The sequence below is a fragment of the Rhinopithecus bieti genome, unplaced genomic scaffold (genome assembly GCF_001698545.2).
Source record: "Rhinopithecus bieti isolate Rb0 unplaced genomic scaffold, ASM169854v2 scaffold_16601, whole genome shotgun sequence".
Taxonomy (NCBI): Eukaryota; Metazoa; Chordata; class Mammalia; order Primates; family Cercopithecidae; genus Rhinopithecus; species Rhinopithecus bieti.
The window spans coordinates 1,110,182-1,129,107 of NW_016808732.1; the positions used below are offsets into that span (position 1 = coordinate 1,110,182).

An 18,926-nucleotide genomic window follows, 5' to 3' on the forward strand; every position below is an offset into this window, starting at 1 on the left:
TTTAACAAATTGAAGGTTTTTGGCAACTCTGCATCCAGCAGGTCTATTGGCTCCATTTTTCCAACAGCACATGCTCACTTCATGTCTTTGTGTGACATTTTGTAATTCTTGCAATATTTCAGACTTTTTCATGATTATTGTATGTGTTATGGTGATCTGTGATCAGTGGCCTTTGACGTTATGATTGTAATTGTTTGGGGACACCACAAACTGCATCTGTATGAGACAACGAACTTAATTAATAAATGTTCTGTGTGTTCTGACTGCTCTACCAACTGGCCATTCCCTCTCCTTGGGCCTCCCTATTCCCTGAGACACATTAATATTGAAATTAGGCCAGTTAGTAATGCTGCAATGGCCTCTAGGTGTTTGAGTGAAAGAGAGTTGCATGTCTCTCACTTTTAAGTCAAAAGTTAGAAATTATGAAGCATAGTGAGGAAGGTAGCTCAAAAGCTGAGATAGGCTGAGAGCCGGGCTTCTTATACCGCACAGCTGAGTTGTGAATGCAAAGAAAAAGTTCTTGAAAGAAATTGAAAGTGCTGCTCCAGTGAACGCACAAATGATAAGGAAGCAAAACAGCCTTATTGCTGATATGGAGGAAGTCTGAGTGGTCTGCATAGAAGATCAAACCAGACACAAAATCCCTTTTAGCCAAAGCCTAATCCAAAGCAAGACCCTAACCCTTCAATTCTGTGAAAGCTGACAGAGGTGAGGAAGCTGCAGAAGAAAAATTTGAAGCTAGCAGAGCATGAGGTTTAAAGAAAGAAGCTGTCTCCAGAACAAATAAAAGTACAAGATGCAGCAAGTGCTGATGGAGAAGCTTCAGCAAGTTACCCAGAAGATCTAGCAAAGATCATTGAGGAAGGTGGCTGCCCTAAATAACAGATTTTTAATGTGTTTGGAATAGTACAAGGTGGTCATGGAAGAAGATGCCATCTAAGACTTTCATAGCTAAAGAGGAAAAGTCAGTACCTGGCTTCAAAGCTTCAAAGAACAGGCTGACGCTCTTGTTAGGGGCTAATTCAGGAGATGACTTTAAGTGGAAGCCAGTGTTCATGCACCACTCTGAAAATCCTAGAGCCCTTAAGGGTTATGCTAAGTCTACTCTGTCTGTGCTCTATAAATGGGGCAACAAAGCCTGGATCACAACACAGTTGTTTATAGCATGATTTAAGCCTACTGTTGACACCTACTGCCCAGAGAACAAAATTCTCTTCAAAATGTTACTGGTCATTTTCAAAACCCCTGGCCACCCAAGAGCGCTGATGAAGATGTACAAGGAAGTTAACGTCATTTTCATGCCTGCTAACAACATTCATTCTGAGCCCATTGATCAAAGAGTCATTTCAACTTTCAAGTCTTATTATTTAAGAAATACATTTCTTAAGGCTGTAACTGCCATAGACAGTGATTCCTCTGAAGGATTTGAACAGTGGAAATTGAAAACCTTCTGGAAAGGATTCACCATTCTAGATACCATTGAGAATATTCATGATTCATAGGAGGAGGTCAAAATATCAACATGAACAAGAGTTTGGAAGAGGTTGATTTCTATCCTCATGAATGACTTTGAGGGGATTCAAGACTTCAGTGGAGGAAGTCATTGCAAATGTGGAAATAGCAAGAAAACTAGGATTAGAAGTGGAGCCTGAAGATGGGACTGAGCTGCTGCAATCTCACGTTGAAACATGAATGGATGAGGAGCTGCTTCTGATTGATGAGCAACAAAAGTGAGGTTTCTAGAGAAGGAATCTGCTTCTGGTGAAGATGCTGTGAACGTTGTTGACATGACAATGGATTTAGCATATTATATAAACTTATTTGGTAAAGCAGCTGCAGGGTTTGAGAGGATTGACTCCAAGTTTTGAAGTTCTACTGTGGGCAAATTGCTATTGAATAGCGTGGCATGCTGCAGAGAAATCTTTTGTGAAAGGAAGAGTCAGATGATGTGGCCAACTTCAGAGTTGTCTTATTTTAAGAAACTGCCTCAGCCACCCTAACCTTCACCCACCCTAACCTTCAGCAACCACTACCCTCATAAGTCAGCAGTCATCAACATTGAGACAAGACCCTCCACCAGCTAAAAGATTACAACTTTTTTTTTTTTTTTTTTTTTTTGAGACGGAGACCTCAGCTCACTGCAACCTCTGCCTCCTGGGTTCAAGTGATTCTGCCGTCTCAGCAGCTGGCACTACAGGCCTGCACCACCACACCCAGCCAATTTTTGCATTTTTAGTAGAGACGGGGTTTCACCATGTTAGCTAGCATGGGTCTCGATCTCTTGACCTCGTGATCTGCCTGCCTCCACCTCCCAAAGTCCTGGGATTATAGGTGTGAGCCACCGTACCCAGCCCAACAACTTTTTTTTAATAATCATCTTAGGCTCAGATGATCATTAGCATTTTTTAGGAAGAAGGTATTTTTAAAATTAAGGTATGTACATTTTTTAGACGTACTGCCATTGTACACTTAAGCTACAGTATAGTGTAAACATAGCTTTTGTATGCACTGGAAAACCCAAAAATGTGTCTGACTTGCTTTATTGTGATATTCACCTTACTGAGGTGGCCTGAAATCAACCCTACAATATCTCCATGGTATGCTTGTATTATTTTTGTACCTTCATTTGAGTCTATAACTATCTCAGAGTTGGCACTATGGAAAGGGAGAGGATGAGGGCTGTAAACATTACTGATTCATTTGGGGTCAGGAAGAAAGTAGATTCGAAACTAACATCTTGCAAAAATAATGTTGTTGTATCTTATACCATATCAATCTTCAGTGGGTAGAAAGCCACTTTCTTCTTAGAGCTCATTGTCATTGGCAAATACAATGAAGGTTGGTGGGCAGAGTTCTGGGTTCGAATCTCAGCTCTATCGCGTGTGGCTGTGTGGCAGGAGGCAAGTGGCCCCTGCAAGTTGCTGGGCATTTTCTCATCTGCAAAATGGGGAAGAGGGTACCAACCTCCCCGCATGCCATGGAGATCAAGTGATAGTATATATAATACATATATTAGCCTGGCACAGAAGAGTGATTAACAAGCCTTAACCCATTAAAAGAAGGATCAAAAACTGTGGCCCTTGAGCCAAATCTGGCCATGCCCCTTCCTTTCCATATTGCCTGTGTGGCTGTGTGGCATATGCCTCAACTGCAGAACTGAGTAGTTGCAAAAGAGGTCGTATGACCTGCAAAGCCAAAAAAAATTTGCTGTGTCACCCCTTACTGAAAAAGTGTGCTAAACCCTACATTTAAAAATGCCTTACCAGGGTGGGTGCAGTGGCTCATGCCTGTAATCCCAGCACTTTGGGAGGCGGAGGCAGGCAGGTTGCATGAGCTCAGGAGTTTGAGACCAGCCCGGGCAACACGGAGAAACCCTGTCTCAAAAAAAGAAGAAAAAAAAAAAAAGCCTTACCAGTTCATAACAGAAAAAGAAAATGCCTTACCATACAATTATATCTAAGTGACCTTTGACAAAGAGGCAAAAGCACTTCAATGGAGGAATGATGAGCTTTTCAATAAATGGTACTGGAGTAATTGGACATCCATAAACAATAAAAATGACAAAAGAAGCTCAACCTAAACTTCATACCTAATACAAAATTTAGCTCAAAAGGGATCATATACTTAAATGTAAACAATAAACTATAAATCTTTTAGGAAAAATATTGCCGGGCATGGTTGATTCACGCCTATAATTCTAGCACTTTGGGAGGCCGAGGTGGGTGGATCACTTGAGGTCAGGAGTTCAAGACCAGCCTGGCCAATGTGGTGAAACCCCACATCTACTAAAAATACAGAAATTAGCCGGGTGTGGTGTCACATGCTTGTAATCCCAGCTACTTGGGAAGCTGAGGTGGGAGAATCGCTTGAACCCAGGAGGTGAAGATTGCAGTGAGCCAAGATTGCACCACTGCACTCCAGCCTGGGCGACAGAGTGCTACTCCATCTCAAAAAAAAAAAAAAAAAGAAAAAATGTAAGAGAAAATCTCCAGGATTTAGACCTAGGCAAAGAGTTTTTAGACTTGACACCAAAAGCATGACACACAAAAGGAAAAATTAACTGGAACTCATTAAAATTTAAAACTTTCACTTTGCAAAAGACCTCGTTAAGAAGATGAGAAGACAAGCTACAGAGTGAGAGGAAATGTTTGCAAAACAGATGTCCACCAAAGGACTAGTACCTAGACCAGATAAGGAAATTTCCAAACTCAGCTGAAGACAGGAAACAATCCAGTTAGAAAATGGGAAGGACATGAACAGATACTTCACCAAAAAGGATATATAGATGGTAAGTAAACGCATTAAAAAGGTGTTCAATGTCATTAAGCCAGTATGAAAATCCAAGTTGAACTCACAATAAGATATCACTACACACTTGTCAAAATGGCTAAAATAAAAAATAATGACAACACCAAATTCTGGCAAAGATGTGGAGAAACTGGATCACTCATACATTGCTGATGGAAATATAAAATGGTACCTGCAGCCATACTGGAAAACATTTTGGCAATTTCTTATCAAACTTAAATTGTAATTACCAGAAGACCCAGCAATTGCACTTGTGGGCATTTAGCTCAGAGAAATGAAGACTTACATTCACACAAATGTTCACAGCAGCATTGTTCATAATAGGCCCAAACTGGAAATAATCCAGATGTCTTAACAAGGGTGAATAGATCAGGAAATTGTGGATACAGCCCCCTCTTTACTTTCCTGAGTATCCCCACTTATGGGAGGGTCCTTCCTGGTTTAAAGGACATCTCCATCCATTGAAACAGGAGACTGACATGGATAACTTTGTATTTCCAGTTCCATACAACTATCCCCCTGATTCTTCCTTCAAAGAAGCAAACCCTCCTTTGCTTTTTATATTTGCTTTACACATGGAAATGGGGATGTGGAGGGCCTTGCACAGAGTAAGCACCTAATATTTGTTGAATACATGCATGAGGAAGAAATGAAGCTTTTTTAGGAAGCTTTATGAAAATGTAATCCATTATGGGCCATTGTCATAATTTATAATCTGAGATCCTTTCCTTCAGCAAAAAATATGTGTGAAGAGAGGGTGAAAGAGAAGAAAAGAAGGAGAGAGGCAGCAAGGGAGGGAGAAAGATACAATAGAAAGCAAAAGACAAAAATACCATTGGTTAAACTTTTCTTTTGTTATCTTTCCTTTCTTGGCAATAGATGTTTATTCAGATTTTTAAAATGTGCCTCCTTGACCTTCTTCCTAAAAAGAAGTCAGATGATGAATTATACCAGAAGATCCTTTCAAAACAGGAAAATGTAAGTCTTCAACCCATGTTTCAAGGTAACTTAAAAATAGTTTATTATAATATATACAACTTATGACACAAAAGTATTTTTCTTTCATGTATAAAATAGCTTGTTACAATATATACTTTTTAACACAGTATAGTGAAATATAAAAGTATGTATACAAATATTTTAAAATGTGTATTAAAATTTGGAATACTATTTACAGCGAAGAGAAGAATATTGGTCATATCTACTACTCAAAGACGGTCACTGTTAATTTTTTTTCTGCACAAGTTTGGGATATTTTTAAAGACATAATTTGTTTATTGGTTATAGCTATGTATACTACTTTGTATTCTATTCTCAGTCTTTTATGGAAAGTTTATTTTGTTTCATGCGCAGCAAAGAATCAGGGCTTGGAGTCAGATTGATTGAGGTTGGTATCCCGGTTTTATCTTTTACAAGCTCTCGGAATCCTAGTTTCATTTTTGTGCAATGAGATAATTCTGTTCTGCGAGAGTGCAGAAAGGATAAGAGAGATGTGTATGATGCACCAAAGCAATGTCATAGTTAGACTGTGAATATGTGAAGGCTGCTATCATCCTCATTATCACAACCACCACCAAAAGCATCATTATCTTATCACCACCATTTTTATTTTGTACCACCATCATCACCACTACTACTATCACAGTTCTCTTTTTCATCATGTCATTGTTGTCATCACCATCACCACCATCATCTTTGCTATTGTCACCACTGACATCATCATTCTGTCTTTTCCACCATCATCATCATCCTCATGACCAAACTATCTTCACCAACAAATCACATCTTCCTCATGTCCTATACTGGCATATACCATCACATCCAGTGAGCATCATTTTTATCATTGTTGTAATCATTGCATTCTCATTACTGCCATCACCACCATCATTGTCTTTCATTACCACCAATAAATCATTATTCCTTGTCCCTCATGTGCCATCACCACTCCAATGTTGCAGGGCAGGCAAGCTCCAGAATAGTTGTAGCCTAGGAGGGTACTTGACTTCACTTAGGAAGTCTTTTAAGTGGATGGTGCCCTCCTTGTGGAGCCAGGACCAAACCTATAGGTGGGGCTGGTGTCCAGAGTTGGTAACAGTATGGGGCTTGGCAACTGTAATTATACCCTTGTAAACCCACTTTCAATTACGTGCAAATTAAAGGGCAGTTCAGCGCAAATGAGAGACAATGGTTATTTAGAACTTTCTAAAAAGGGGATGTAACCTTCTGGGTTTGTTTGCCATGGAAAGGGGTGGTAACTTGGGTTGTTGACCCATGCCATTTGTAATCTGGGTTGTCTGGTGGGAGTGTCTTATGCTAATGCGCAATGAGAGCAGGAAGGATCACTTTCATCACCATCCACTGGTTCCTGCGGGTTCCTTCACTTATCCTGTCTGTGACCAGATCCCGTTTTGATCAAGCAGAGTTGATGATCAGAAAACAAGTCCTGCCAGTCCCTCTATCTCACCTTATCCTCACCCATCATTGTCATCCCATTATTCCTCAATTACTACGTCAACCAGCCTCTTCTTCATCATCCCCTGCCATCATTTTCATTCATCATCATTGTTTATTGTCATCATCTCAATTACCGCCATCATCATCGCATCCATTGTCATGAAATAGTCTTCATCAGCACCACCATCCATCACCATCTTTATTTTATTTTTTTTTGGGACGAGTCTCGCTCTGTCGCCCAGGCTGGGATTGCAGTGGCCGGATCTCAGCTCACTGAAGCTCCCGCCTCCCGGGTTTACGCCATTCTCCTGCATCAGCCTCCCAAGTAGCTGGGACTACAGGCGCCGCCACCTCGCCGGCTAGTTTTTTTTATTTTTTAGTAGAATGGGGTTTTCACCATGGTTATGCCAGGTGGTCTCGATCTCCTGAGCTCGATGATCCGCCCGTCTCGGCCTCCCAAAGTGCTGGGATTACAGGCTTGAGCCACCGCGCCCGGCCCATCATCACCATCTTTATCAGCACCACCATCATCACTGTCTTTATCATCTTTAATGCTACCTCTACCTTCACCTTCCTTAGAGTCCTCATCATCATCATCATCATTGTTCTTGTTCCCACCACCGTGAGACCTGGGGGTTTGGGAAGGGATGCTGCTTCTTTACTCCACTGGATTCCATGAGGAAGGGTGACTCACTGCATCCCAGGAAGGAGGAAGGACATCATTGTCTTCACTGTCATCCTCAGTACCACCACCATGGTCATGCTCCTCAGGCAGTGCACATGGGTCTTGACATACATTATTTCATTTAATAGTTATGACAACCCTGTGAGTGGCCATTATTATTTTTGTTTTACAGCTGAAGAAACTGAGACTCCATGAGTTCAAATGACTTTCCAATGGCAAAAATGATAATGATGATGATGACATTTATAATTGTATTAGGAATAATGAAGCAATACTGTCTGTTATAATGGAAAGAATAAGAGCCCTGAAGTCTGCAGACCTCAGATGAAATTCCATCTCTACCGGTTAAACAAGGCTGTTTGAACTTAAGCAAGCACGTTGATTATCATAGTGGCTACTATTTGTCTAGCCAAGTGATTTAAATGCATAATTTCATTTAACACGTGCAGTAACCTTAAAACTTTCAGAAGAGGACAAGGAGTGCCCAGAATTTGGAAGAGTAAGGACAAGCCTAGCGCTGCCCCTTCCTGCCTGGGCATCTTTGGACAAACTATCTTACCTTCCATAAACTATCTTTCTCACGTGGAAATGGGTCATAATTTCTCTTTTGCAGAGATGCTGTGAGGATTAGAAAACACATATGGCCTCAGCTTGGGTCTTCTATAGTAGTTTATATCGATGTTATTTTTCCTAGTGTACCTGGACCCATTCCACACTGTTGGCAATGTGACAATGAACATAGAGAAAATAGAACTGTCTCCCACACTCTATATTGGGGTTTGTAGGACTCTATACTTAGGACTCACCTTTTCCTTCCTGAGTTCAGAATCATTTGAGAGAGTCAGCAAGACAGATATAGAAATGTAGCTTTATTACTGATATAGAGGCCAGCTTGGAGGACGTGGTTTCAATGCACAGCTCTCATGGCTTCCTAATACTGAATCCCAGATTTCACTCAATTGCCTAGCTAGTAATGGGCAATGCTGGGCCACCTCAGACTTCCCCACACAGAAACAAGGCCTTGGCTACCCAGTTCACTCTAGGCTGAGATCACACTAGAGCAGTGGCCTCCCCTGATTGGCCCATCACAAACAGGAAGAGGCTGGGCAAGCTTCCGGCTTTTAAACCAACCAATCAAATACACACCGCTTCCTGCCCTGGGGTGTCATTCTTCCCCAGGAAAACCAGAAGAGGAGCAAAGAAACATTCCTTCCCAACCCACTGGATGTCATGATATTTTCCAGGACTTCATAATGATTGAAAGATTCTATTTTATTGATTTTGAAAGTATGGTATAATTTTTTTTTTTTTGAGGGAGGATATAGAAGAAAATAATTCATTATTCTTGAGGCTCTATGTTTAATGAGAAAATTAGTTTGTTGCTAATAGGTTTATTATCAAACCTCATGTACAACAACCCCCAGAGCATTTAACTATTGTTTAAAATATTTTGTGAAATGTGAAAATAAAAGCATTTATTTTCTAGAATTTAAGACACACTAAACTTTTTCTTTGTTTATTTGGTTTTTTTTTTTCTTGTTCTTCAGGATTTGGAGGATCTAGAAAAGGGACTTCAGGTCAAACTGTCAAACACAGAAATGTCGGGGGCTGGTGACTCTGAGTACATCACTCTGGCTGATGTAGAAAAGAAGGAGAGAGAATACTCTGAACAGCTAATCGATAATGTGCGTGCCGGACTTTCTTTCCTGTACACAAATTTTGGTTTCTAAAACAGTTAAATTGGCTAAATTAGAGAGATGATCGTTAGAAGTGTGCCTAATACTTGAATTCCCCTATCGCATTCTGCCCTAGAGGCAGGATCCAGTTTCTGATGCTAAGTGATAGGGAAGAAGTAATTAAGCAGCAACAATTCACAAAGGGAGATTTATTTTTTATATCATGAATTATCCTCATTTAAATTTCAGATTGGTCTTTTTGTCATTCAAAGCAAAGATTGCTATAACCCTTGCTGTCATCACTGCCCTTTGGAATAGAGTAGAAGAAAGCTGCTAGGCATCGCTCGTGAAAGCATGTTTTAAATTCCAGACAGAATGGCTTCCCTGAAACATCTTTTTTCTTTTGGGTTCTACCACCCTCTGTTCATATACTATGTATTAAACAAACATGTCCTTGGCACTCGCTCTTCACCAGGGATTGTGCTCGGCACTGGGGACTCAAAACCATTTAGACATGGCCCTGCCTGAGAGAGGCCAGGAGAGATGAACAGGTGAGCAGATGAGGGCTTCACAGGGTGACATGTCTTGTAATAGAAGGAAGCACAGGAGAAGGCCCAAGGCAGGCACAGTGGAGGGAAGAGTTCGTTTTACCCCAGACTTAGGAAAGCCTCCATGGAAGAAGGGGCCATGGAGAGGCTGGCTGGGAGAAGTGTGGGTGCTGGCCAGTGATGAGGCAGAGACAGGAGCTAAAGAGGGCTGAGAGCAAGTTTGAGGTAAGGTAAAGCCAGAGGGATCTGGCCAGAGGGCTTCTGTCTTATGCCAGCGAGGTGGGAGTCACTGAAGCTTTGAAGCAGGGGGTAGCTGGGTTCAGCTTCTCCTTTAGAAGGGCTGCCTAGGCACTGAGTGGAGGGTGGTGAAGAGCTACTGGGCTAGTCCAGCAGGAACTTTATTAAAGCAACTGTAATAGGACGGAGAGGTGAGGAAACGTGTGAGAGAAGCTGTGGTGGTCTACCAAGGCGCGGCAGGTGGGGAGGAGGAGGGGGTCCAGGGTCAGTGCTGCTAAAATAAGGGCCCCAGAGCAAGAAGCTCATGGGAGGGAGGGAGCTAGTGCTCCTCTCCTCTGAATAGGTCCAGTGTTGAGAGGAGAGGCTTGGAGATGGTGGGTCTCCATGAGAGCCCAGGTTAGAGGACCTGGAGGGCTAGAAAGTTTTTAGAACTGTGGACCAGGATACTGGTCCCATGGTCCACAGAACCCCCACTGCTGTGTGCAGCATCTTGTCCATGTCTGCCTTTCTCAGGGAGAGGGTTCGAAGTTTTCATAAGATTCTCCGAAGTATTGATGACCTCCAAAAATGGTGATCTCTGGCCTAGAAATGTGTGTAAAATGGGAAGAGAAAAGAGCTTGGTGTCAAATCTTGAATCCTGCCCATATTTAAGGAGGAGGGGATGAGAAGAATTGGGACAAGAAAGCAAAGGAGGAATTAGATGGGCTTTGCAGAAGCAGGAGAGTCAGGTCACAGACGCCAAGAGAATCAGGCAGAGCAGGGTGTGCAGAGTTGGCGTAAGCAGTTGGTGTAAGCAGAGCAGGGTGTGCAGAGTTGGCGGTGTGACAGTCTGCAGTCTCATGTCAGGTGGGAGGCATGTCATTTGATGGCTCCAAGGGGAAGAGCAAGGTTAGAACATGAGGGTGCCAGGCAGGTTTGAGGTCCCTCTTGGCAGGGATGGGAGGAGGAGCTGACCAGCAGCATGTGTGGGGTTTACTGGGAGGCGATGGGGCCCTGAGATGGGAAACTGCATTGATGGGGGGTGTTCATCTGGGTGCAGGCTTCCTCCTGGCAGAGCCAGACCAACGCAGCAGTTGAGGCTGACAGAGTTTCATGACCTTGAGTCACAGCAACAAGATCAGCATGGGTTTCTGATGCCACTAACCCCTGCCCCCTCCCATGCCTGGTCCAGCCAGATGTGTCCATTTCAGCCTCTGAGAGGCTGAGCTGAGATGGAGGCAACCCCAGCCGTGGAGTTAAATGGGACTGAGCCAAATCCTGGTTTTCATTGGCTCCATGACCTCTGACAAGTGACCTGACTCCCCCGAGCCTGTTCCTGCATCTCCGGATAGATACTTTATCATGATATCAAATGTGTGAAGCACAGAGCCTGGTGAACAGCCTGTGGGCCATGAGGGAAAGTTGTTCAGATTCCTAGTGTCATTGTCCTTAGAGCTCTGACTGGCTGTGATGATGCGATTAGACCTCCTGCATTCTAAGCCACTTGGGAATTCCCAGCTCTGCTCCTGATAAAATGAGGGGGAGGGAAGATTTTAAAGCCAAATGTTTTCATGGTCAGCATCATCTCTGCCATATTAAGCTTTTGTACTTTTAGGACAAAAACTAATATTTAAACATCAGTTTATGCGTTTACTTCCAGGAAGTATTTAATCCCTTTTAAAATTCCCAAAGCTTCTATGAGCACATTGTCACATTTCGTCTGCCCCTAGGTAGCTGTAATGACCCGTGCAAGAGTCTGTAGGCTGGACAAGCTACTGCTTTCTTTCCTTAGCAGCAGTGCTCTTGTGTCTGCTGAAATGCCGTCGCAAAACTGACTGGCACTTGCAATGGAACCAGAAGGAACTTTACTGTAGAATGTGATTGTTGCCAAGATAAACTCACTGAAATTGTAGAATCGTTTAGAATCCTTATTTGTGATAAGGAGTGAATTGTAATTCCCAAGCATGCACCATTTGGCTTTCTTAAGTAAGTTTTTCCCTCACTTCATGTTGCTTGTGCTCTTTTCACAGATGGAAGCTTTCTGGAAACAGATGGCAAACATCCAGCACTTTCTTGTGGACCAGTTTAAGTGTTCCAGCTCCAAAGCCCGACAGCTCATGATGACTCTGACGGAAAGAATGATTGCCGCCGAAGGGCTATTGTGCGATTCTCAGGAGCTGCAGGCTCTGGTAATGCTGGAGGGGGCGGGAGGAAACATAAAGATATTCAGACTAGAGATTTGGAATCTCGAGGCTTGACATCATTAAATCTAACAGATTCATGTTGTAGCTGGTTATGTAGAGCCTCAGGGGAAAAAAACACAGTAAATTCACTCATCTATCCATGTATTCATCCATTTATTTATTATCCATCCATCCACCCAGCCATCCACCCATTGACCCTTCCATCCATCCATCCATCCATCCATCCACCCACCCACCCATCCATCCACTCATCTACCCATCCACCCGTCTACCCATCCATCCATCTGCCCTCCCACCCATTTATCCACCCATCCATCTGCCTTCCCAACCGTTTATTCATCCATCCATCCATCCATCCACCCACCCACCCATCCATCCATCTGCCCTCCTACCCATTTATCCACCCACCCACCCATCTACCCATCCACCCATCCATCCACCTACTCATCCATCCATCCATCCATCCATCCATCCATCCATCCATCCATCCATCCATCCAATGAGTGAAGACTCTGGCCAGCTCAGTATTACTACAGCATAGAACCCTGGTCCTAAACTTGAAATTACACATTGAAATTATCTGGGGAGCTTTAAAAAGTACTGATTCTTGGGCCCCAGATGGGTCTTCATCCCAGAGTTTCTGACTTAATCAGACTGGGGTGGAACCTGGCTGGGCACTGGGGTTTTTAGAGCTCCCCAGTGATGACAGTGGGCACTGGGGTTGACGCCCGCTGGTGTAGACACAGCATTGATTTACTTTCCTGACTGCCCTGTTTTGCCTGCAGAGTTCTTTAACAATGCCTTTTCCTGGCCTTCACTCTGAGGTTCTGATGTGATTGATCTGGAGTGGAGGCCCTGACATTGTGGGTTTTAAAACTCTGTGAACTGTTCTGATGGGAGGCCAGGGATACAAACCCCTGATACATGAGTGTCCAACCTTTTGGCTTCCCTGGCCGCATTGCAAGAAGAATTGTCTTAGGCCACATATAAAATACACTAACACTAACAATAGCTGATGAGCAAAAAAACCCCCAAAACAAAAAAGGTCCCTGCTTGTTTTTATGAAGCCTGTCAACCACAGGTAAGCAAAAAAGTCCTCACATTCAAAGGGTTGGACGCTTATAGGAGAGAAATCTGCAAATCCAGCTTTGACTCTGAGCTCTGTTGTTAGGAGCTGTGTGATCTTGAACACATTACTTAGCCTCTCTCAGCGTCTGTTCCTCTATTTATAACATAATAGTGCTAAGAGTTGCCACAGGCAGGGCCTGGGTAGATGCTGAGTGACTCCTAACACCCCAGTCACCACTGGGTTCCTCCTGGTACACATTGGGCTCATCCTGTGTGCGCCAGTCAGTGTGTACTAGGCCCAGGGAACGAGCCCTCTGATGCTGCTCTGTGCCCATTTCCCTGTCCTGTGCAGCAGCCCACGTGACCACTCGGCTCAGAACCCTCCAGTGGCCTCCCCGCCCTCAGCACAGACTCAGCTCCTCAGACCCATGGGAAAGCTGAGCCTTGGCAGATTCTCGCCACCCCTTGCACACCACAGGCCTGTCCCCATCCGTTCTGCTCCTCCAGGTGTGATCCACAGACCACAGCATCGGCAGCACCGGGAGCTGGTTAGAATGCAGAATTCTGCCCTCCACCCCTCCCACACAGGTCTACACTTTAACAAGACCCCCACGTCCACACAGTTGTTTGAGAACTTCATATGCTTTTTCTCAGCATATGCACACATGGCCTTCTTTTTCTTTCAACACTACCGAAAGCTAGGCTTGGAAGATATTTGATTCACAGCATACTGATAAGGAGCCCACTCAGTGACCCACCTAAGATCCCTGTCCCGTCTAATGACATCACTGAGCCTGGGCCTGAAGCTGCCTGGTTTGCTGCCCAAGCCCCTTTGAATTGGATTTCAGTTTGATAAGGCTGCTGACTCATATTAATGCTCTGCAAAGGTGAAAGACTTTTCTTCCTTTATTTTTTTCTTTTGCTATCAGCAGGATATTGATGCAGAAAAAAGAAAATACATCCTTTGCTGACTCTGGCCAGAGTATCAGCCAATAACTTCCAAATAGGAAGACGAAAAGGGATCATCCAGTTTAACAGCATGACTGTCCTTCAGAAAGTGTTTAATGAGCACCTACTGTGTGCCACATGCTGTTAACAGAAACCATATTGCAGAGGTTAGGAATGCAGGCTCAGGGAAGAAACTGGAGCTCCTGCTGCAGTCTTGCCACTCGTTAGCTATGTGATCTTTGGCAGATAATTTAACCTCTCTGTGACTTGGTTTCATCATCTGTGCAACGGGGGCTGTAATAGCACCTGCTCTCTCACAGGGTAGTTGGGAGTGTTAAAGACTCGTCTGTATATAAACTTTTTAGAGCAGAGCCCAGCACATAGGAAGTATTCAGTACTTGTTAAGTCATTAGAGCCCCACAGGCCACATGTCAGCAGAAGAAACAGACAACAACAAATTATTGTAATGATGCATGGACAGGGCTACACGGTCTGTGTTTGTATGGAAGAGGGATGGATTCACTGTGTCTGCATACCGGGTACCAAAGGGGAAAAATATGGCTTCTGTATCTCAGAACACAGAAGAGTTGGAATTCGCACAGTGGCATCCCATCTTTCTGGCCTGGGCATTTGGAGCTGGAATGTGCATCTCTGAATATTAAAACTGGAAGAGCCCTTCAAAAGGACCCTGGCAGTGATAGATTCAGTTTCTTGAGACACACAAGAAATAAACAGCTGCCAAGACAAATGTGGGGACTGGCTATAGATAATGATCAAAACAGCTGACACTCGGAGGCTCACAGTGCCCCGGCCCTTGTTCTCAATGCTTGACATATTTTGACTTACTTAATCCTCACATCAAATCTATGTGGCAGGGGTCAGGTGAGGAGCTTGCGCCCAGGTCCTAGGAGCCAAGTCTGAGCCCGGCACTGTCGAGGACTCAGCCATACTCAAAGCAGGTCGGGGCCCCATCCCCATCCCCATCTCACATCCCTTTTCTCATGCCCCTCTCTCCACTCCCATCCTACCTCCAATATAAGCCCATCAATTGCACCACCACTGCCTACCCTAGTCAGCCTGTGTTGGGTTCTCAACATCCTCCTGTGTTCTTTAGAGGTGGCCAGAGCCGCCCTTCCTGTGGTCCCCCCGGCACCTCCGCTTGTCCTCTTGCGCCCTCTAGTGGTCACAGGCTGCTGGAATGAGCCTCGCCGTCCGTGTCCATCACTGGGGGATATTCTTGCCCTGGTCTTGTGGGAACTGAGGCCAGTGCAGCTCAGTGCACAGTGTGGCCATGGCTGGTCAAGGGGACATGGGCAACTCAGGCCTGGCCCCTGTCTTCAAGGGCTCTCAGTCCAGGCTGGGACTGCCCCTCACAATCACCTCCTTGAAGACGAGAACCCTGGGGCAGTGGAGAACAGAGCAGGGGACCAGTGAGGGTGGGGACAAGCAGGGAAGGACCACAGAACCCGTGAGGATGAGAAGAACCTGGCCGGGCAGAAGAGTGAGAAGAGGCAGCGAGGGTGTTCCAGGAGGAGGGCTCCGCATGTGCAGAGGCTGGGTGGCCGGAAGCAGGCAGGTGTGCGGGACAAAGCCCCACAGAGCTTCCTGCACCACGCCCGGGGCGCTGGACTTGATCTCAGGGCAGCAACAGGAGGGTTTGGGGCCATGGCTGACAGAACCATCAGCATCTCTGAAAGGCCCCCTGGTCTGTGAGGCGGGGTCAGAGCATGGGGCAGAGATGGGAGGCTGGGGAGCAGGACTGGCCCATGGCCTCGGCCCAGCACACGTGTGCCCAGGCCTGAGCTAGGCGTGGTTGGGTGTAGGGGGTGCAGAGTCTGCGCCGAGGGAGATGCCGAGGCCCCCCGCCTGCCCCTGCTTTCCCCCTTACTCTCATTCCACGAGCAGCCGCCCTCGGGTGTGCAGGGCCTTGGCTGCCTGGGTGGACATTTCCCCCTGTCTTTTCTAAGGGTCTGTGGAATGATGAGGTGGGGCTGGGGAGGGCCTTCTGCAGAATCTGAGTGTGGGGAGTCCTGTTGGAAGCCAATCATTGCCCTGAAAATCTCAACTGTCCCCAGCAGTCAGGCTCTCTGGGGCTGGAAAGAAAGCCAGGAACTGCTGGCATTTCGCATTTCCGCCCCAGCCCTGTGGGGGCCACAGGGCCAGATTGGCCAGGGGAGGTGACTCTAAGCAAGGTGGCTTTTCCTCCTTGACTGTTTGCAAACCTGGATTCCCTCCTGGGAGAGTGACCCTCTGGGGAGCGCTACTGGCAACTAAGTGCCTATGTGCTAACCAGCGTCACCCTCCCCGCACCCCTAGGAGAGGCACTTAATCCTCACCTCCGGGGCAGACCCAGATCTCACTCATTAAGGAGAAGGGGAGTTCATTCCTCTGAGCTCTGCTCTACCGGAAGCCGAACGCCAGGCAGTGCCATTAGTTAATGACCCTGGCGGCCTCCTCCCAGCCATTAGTTCACGTGCCCTGGTGGTTCCCAGGACACCCCAGCTATGCTCCTGTATGTTTCTTTCTGCAGGATGCCCTGGAGAGGACGATGGGGCGGGCACACATGGCAAAAGTGATTGAGTTTCTGAAGCTGCAAGTCCAGGAGGAGACGAGGTGCCGGCTGGCTGCCATCTCCCGTGGCCTGGAGCTGCTGGCCGGTGAGGGGAAGCTGTCCGGGCGGCAGAAGGAGGAGCTGCTCACGCAGCAGCACAAGGCCTTCTGGCAGGAGGCAGAGCACTTCAGCCGGGGTGAGCCATGGGCATGGGTGCCGTGGTCCACGACGCTGGCCTTCTGGGTCCCTGGGGCTGAGCGGTGTGAGGGCTGGCAACCTGGGGCAGTGTGCCCATGACACTGGGCACAGGTGGCCTTTCTGCTTCTGCCCTAGGGACTGGGTCACTGGGCTGCTCTCTGGGGCTCTCTTCCCTTCTCTGTACAGCAGAGTCCATGAGGGCCACTACCCAGGGCAGGGGTCACCTGCTGCACTCACTAACCAGGGATTCAGTCTGATTGAGCCCTCATGTCCTGCAGCAAAGCCACCAGGAACTGCAGAGGGACAGAGGAGGGTGAGGGTCTCACACTAGAAATTTACACGAAGTGGCCTATGTCACCCAGCGGCCCCTCCTGGTCCTGCCGGAGTCATGTGGCCCTGCTCAGCGGCAGGGTGGGCAAAGGTGGGCCATCGTCCAGCGTGTGGGGCAGGAAGGGGAGTCCAGGGTGGCTGAGCCGTGCGGGGTGGCTGAGCCATGTGTGTGTCCCCCGCATGCTCCTGTCCCAAGGCTGAGCCTGGGGTGCGGGTGGGGCAAGGCTCAAGACGTAGAGGCATCTGTGCTTAGCTGAGGTCACGCTACCAGTAGGACCCACAGAAGGAAACTCAGGTCTGTCACCAGCAGGGCGGGCACTCTCTCTGCGGCCACCACAAGCTTCCTCAACCTCCGGACAGGAGAACACATGAGGGTCCCCGCTGAAAGTCTGGCTCAGAGAGTCACCTCCTGTGCTGTGGCTTTTTTCAATCCCAGAGTTTGTCCAGCGAGGCAAAGACCTGGTCAAGGCATCTCTGGCTCACCAGGTGGAGGGGACGGCAAAACTCACGCTGGCCCAAGAGGAGGAACGGAGAAGCTTCCTGGCTGAGGCCCAGCCGACTGCTGACCCGGAAACGTTTCTCAAGGTGACCCACATCCCCGGCCTCTGCACATGTGGGTGAGGTGGTGGTAGCTCTGTTCCCATGACTGAGCATGGGGATCCGGAGGTATTCATCAGACATGAGGTTATCTCCCTACTTCCCATGCGTCGGCCGAGTGACCGAATCTCGGTCCCTTAGTCCCTACATCCCTAGTGTCCTAGTAGACTGTAAGCGGGTGATAAGAGCTGTGCTGCCCTCACTGGGCTGCTGAGAAGAGGAGGGGGTAGGATCCGTAGAGAGCTTGGCAGAGTGCAAACGCATAGCAGGGGCACACAGATGGTGGCAATGACGTGAAGGAAGCAATGTGTGGCCCAGAGGGGACAAGTGTGTCACGGAGAGTAAGGCAGGTTCGCACACCCAGGGACAGGGCCCTTGTGGGTCGGCTGCAAGTCCAGGAGAAGGAAGGGAGCCCCCAGTCTTGCTTGGGTTGAGTGGGCAGGGCCAGGAAGTGGTCAAGGTCGGAGGTACCCTTGGTCTTGCCTGAGAAGGGGACAAGAAGACCTGAAGGAGGACAGAAAGCAAGACGTCACCCTCCAAGGAAAAGGGGTCAGCTGGCACCAGTGCAGGCTCCAAGGACCTGGGCTTGCCAGTTCTCAGAGAGACCACCGAGCTCTGGTTTCGCTCTGCTTGCTTTCCCTGGTAATGGGCAGTGGGGCTGGGGCAGGGCCAGCTTGTCCGTGACCATTGTGCAGGCTGGTTAAGCACTGAGCACTGAGGCCAGCCACACCTGGGTTTGGGTACTGACTCTGCCACTAAATAGCTGGGTGACCTTGGGCATGTTGCTTACCCTCTGGCCCTCAGCTTCCACATCTGTGAAATGGGCATAATGGCACCTGTATCACAGCATTGTTAGGATTCAGTGAGTCCAAGGAAGGGGCAGCCCCAGCCTCACTGTTTGCCTGGGTTCGCTTGCCCTGCATCAGCACTTGGTACAGCGCATCTCAGTTCTGCCAAGGGGTGGGCGGCACCCTGTCTGGGTCCAGGCTCAGCCCAGAATAGAGGCCCAGGGGCCCTCCCCGGGGGCCAACCTGGTGGTGGTGGCACCACTGCCATGAGAAGCCAATGGAGGGGTCCCCTGAGAACAGAGGAGAGGCCTCTAGTTCCCTGTCTAGCTGCCTCCCTTACCCAGGGAGCCTCTTC

General features: G+C 47.1%; 1 protein-coding gene across 4 annotated transcripts in view; it reads left to right on the top strand.

The window, feature by feature from the left end:
* EVC (EvC ciliary complex subunit 1) overlaps positions 1-18,926 on the top strand; it is a 92,078-nt gene that overhangs the window by 21,264 nt on the left and 51,888 nt on the right. For all 4 annotated transcript variants that reach the window (XM_017887089.1, XM_017887090.1, XM_017887091.1 and 1 more), the window contains exons 6-10: positions 5,188-5,286; positions 8,995-9,132; positions 11,918-12,076; positions 16,638-16,854; positions 17,623-17,771. In XM_017887089.1, coding sequence (XP_017742578.1) covers positions 5,188-5,286; positions 8,995-9,132; positions 11,918-12,076; positions 16,638-16,854; positions 17,623-17,771 — 762 coding nt within the window. The remainder of the gene's footprint in view (positions 1-5,187; positions 5,287-8,994; positions 9,133-11,917; positions 12,077-16,637; positions 16,855-17,622; positions 17,772-18,926) is intronic.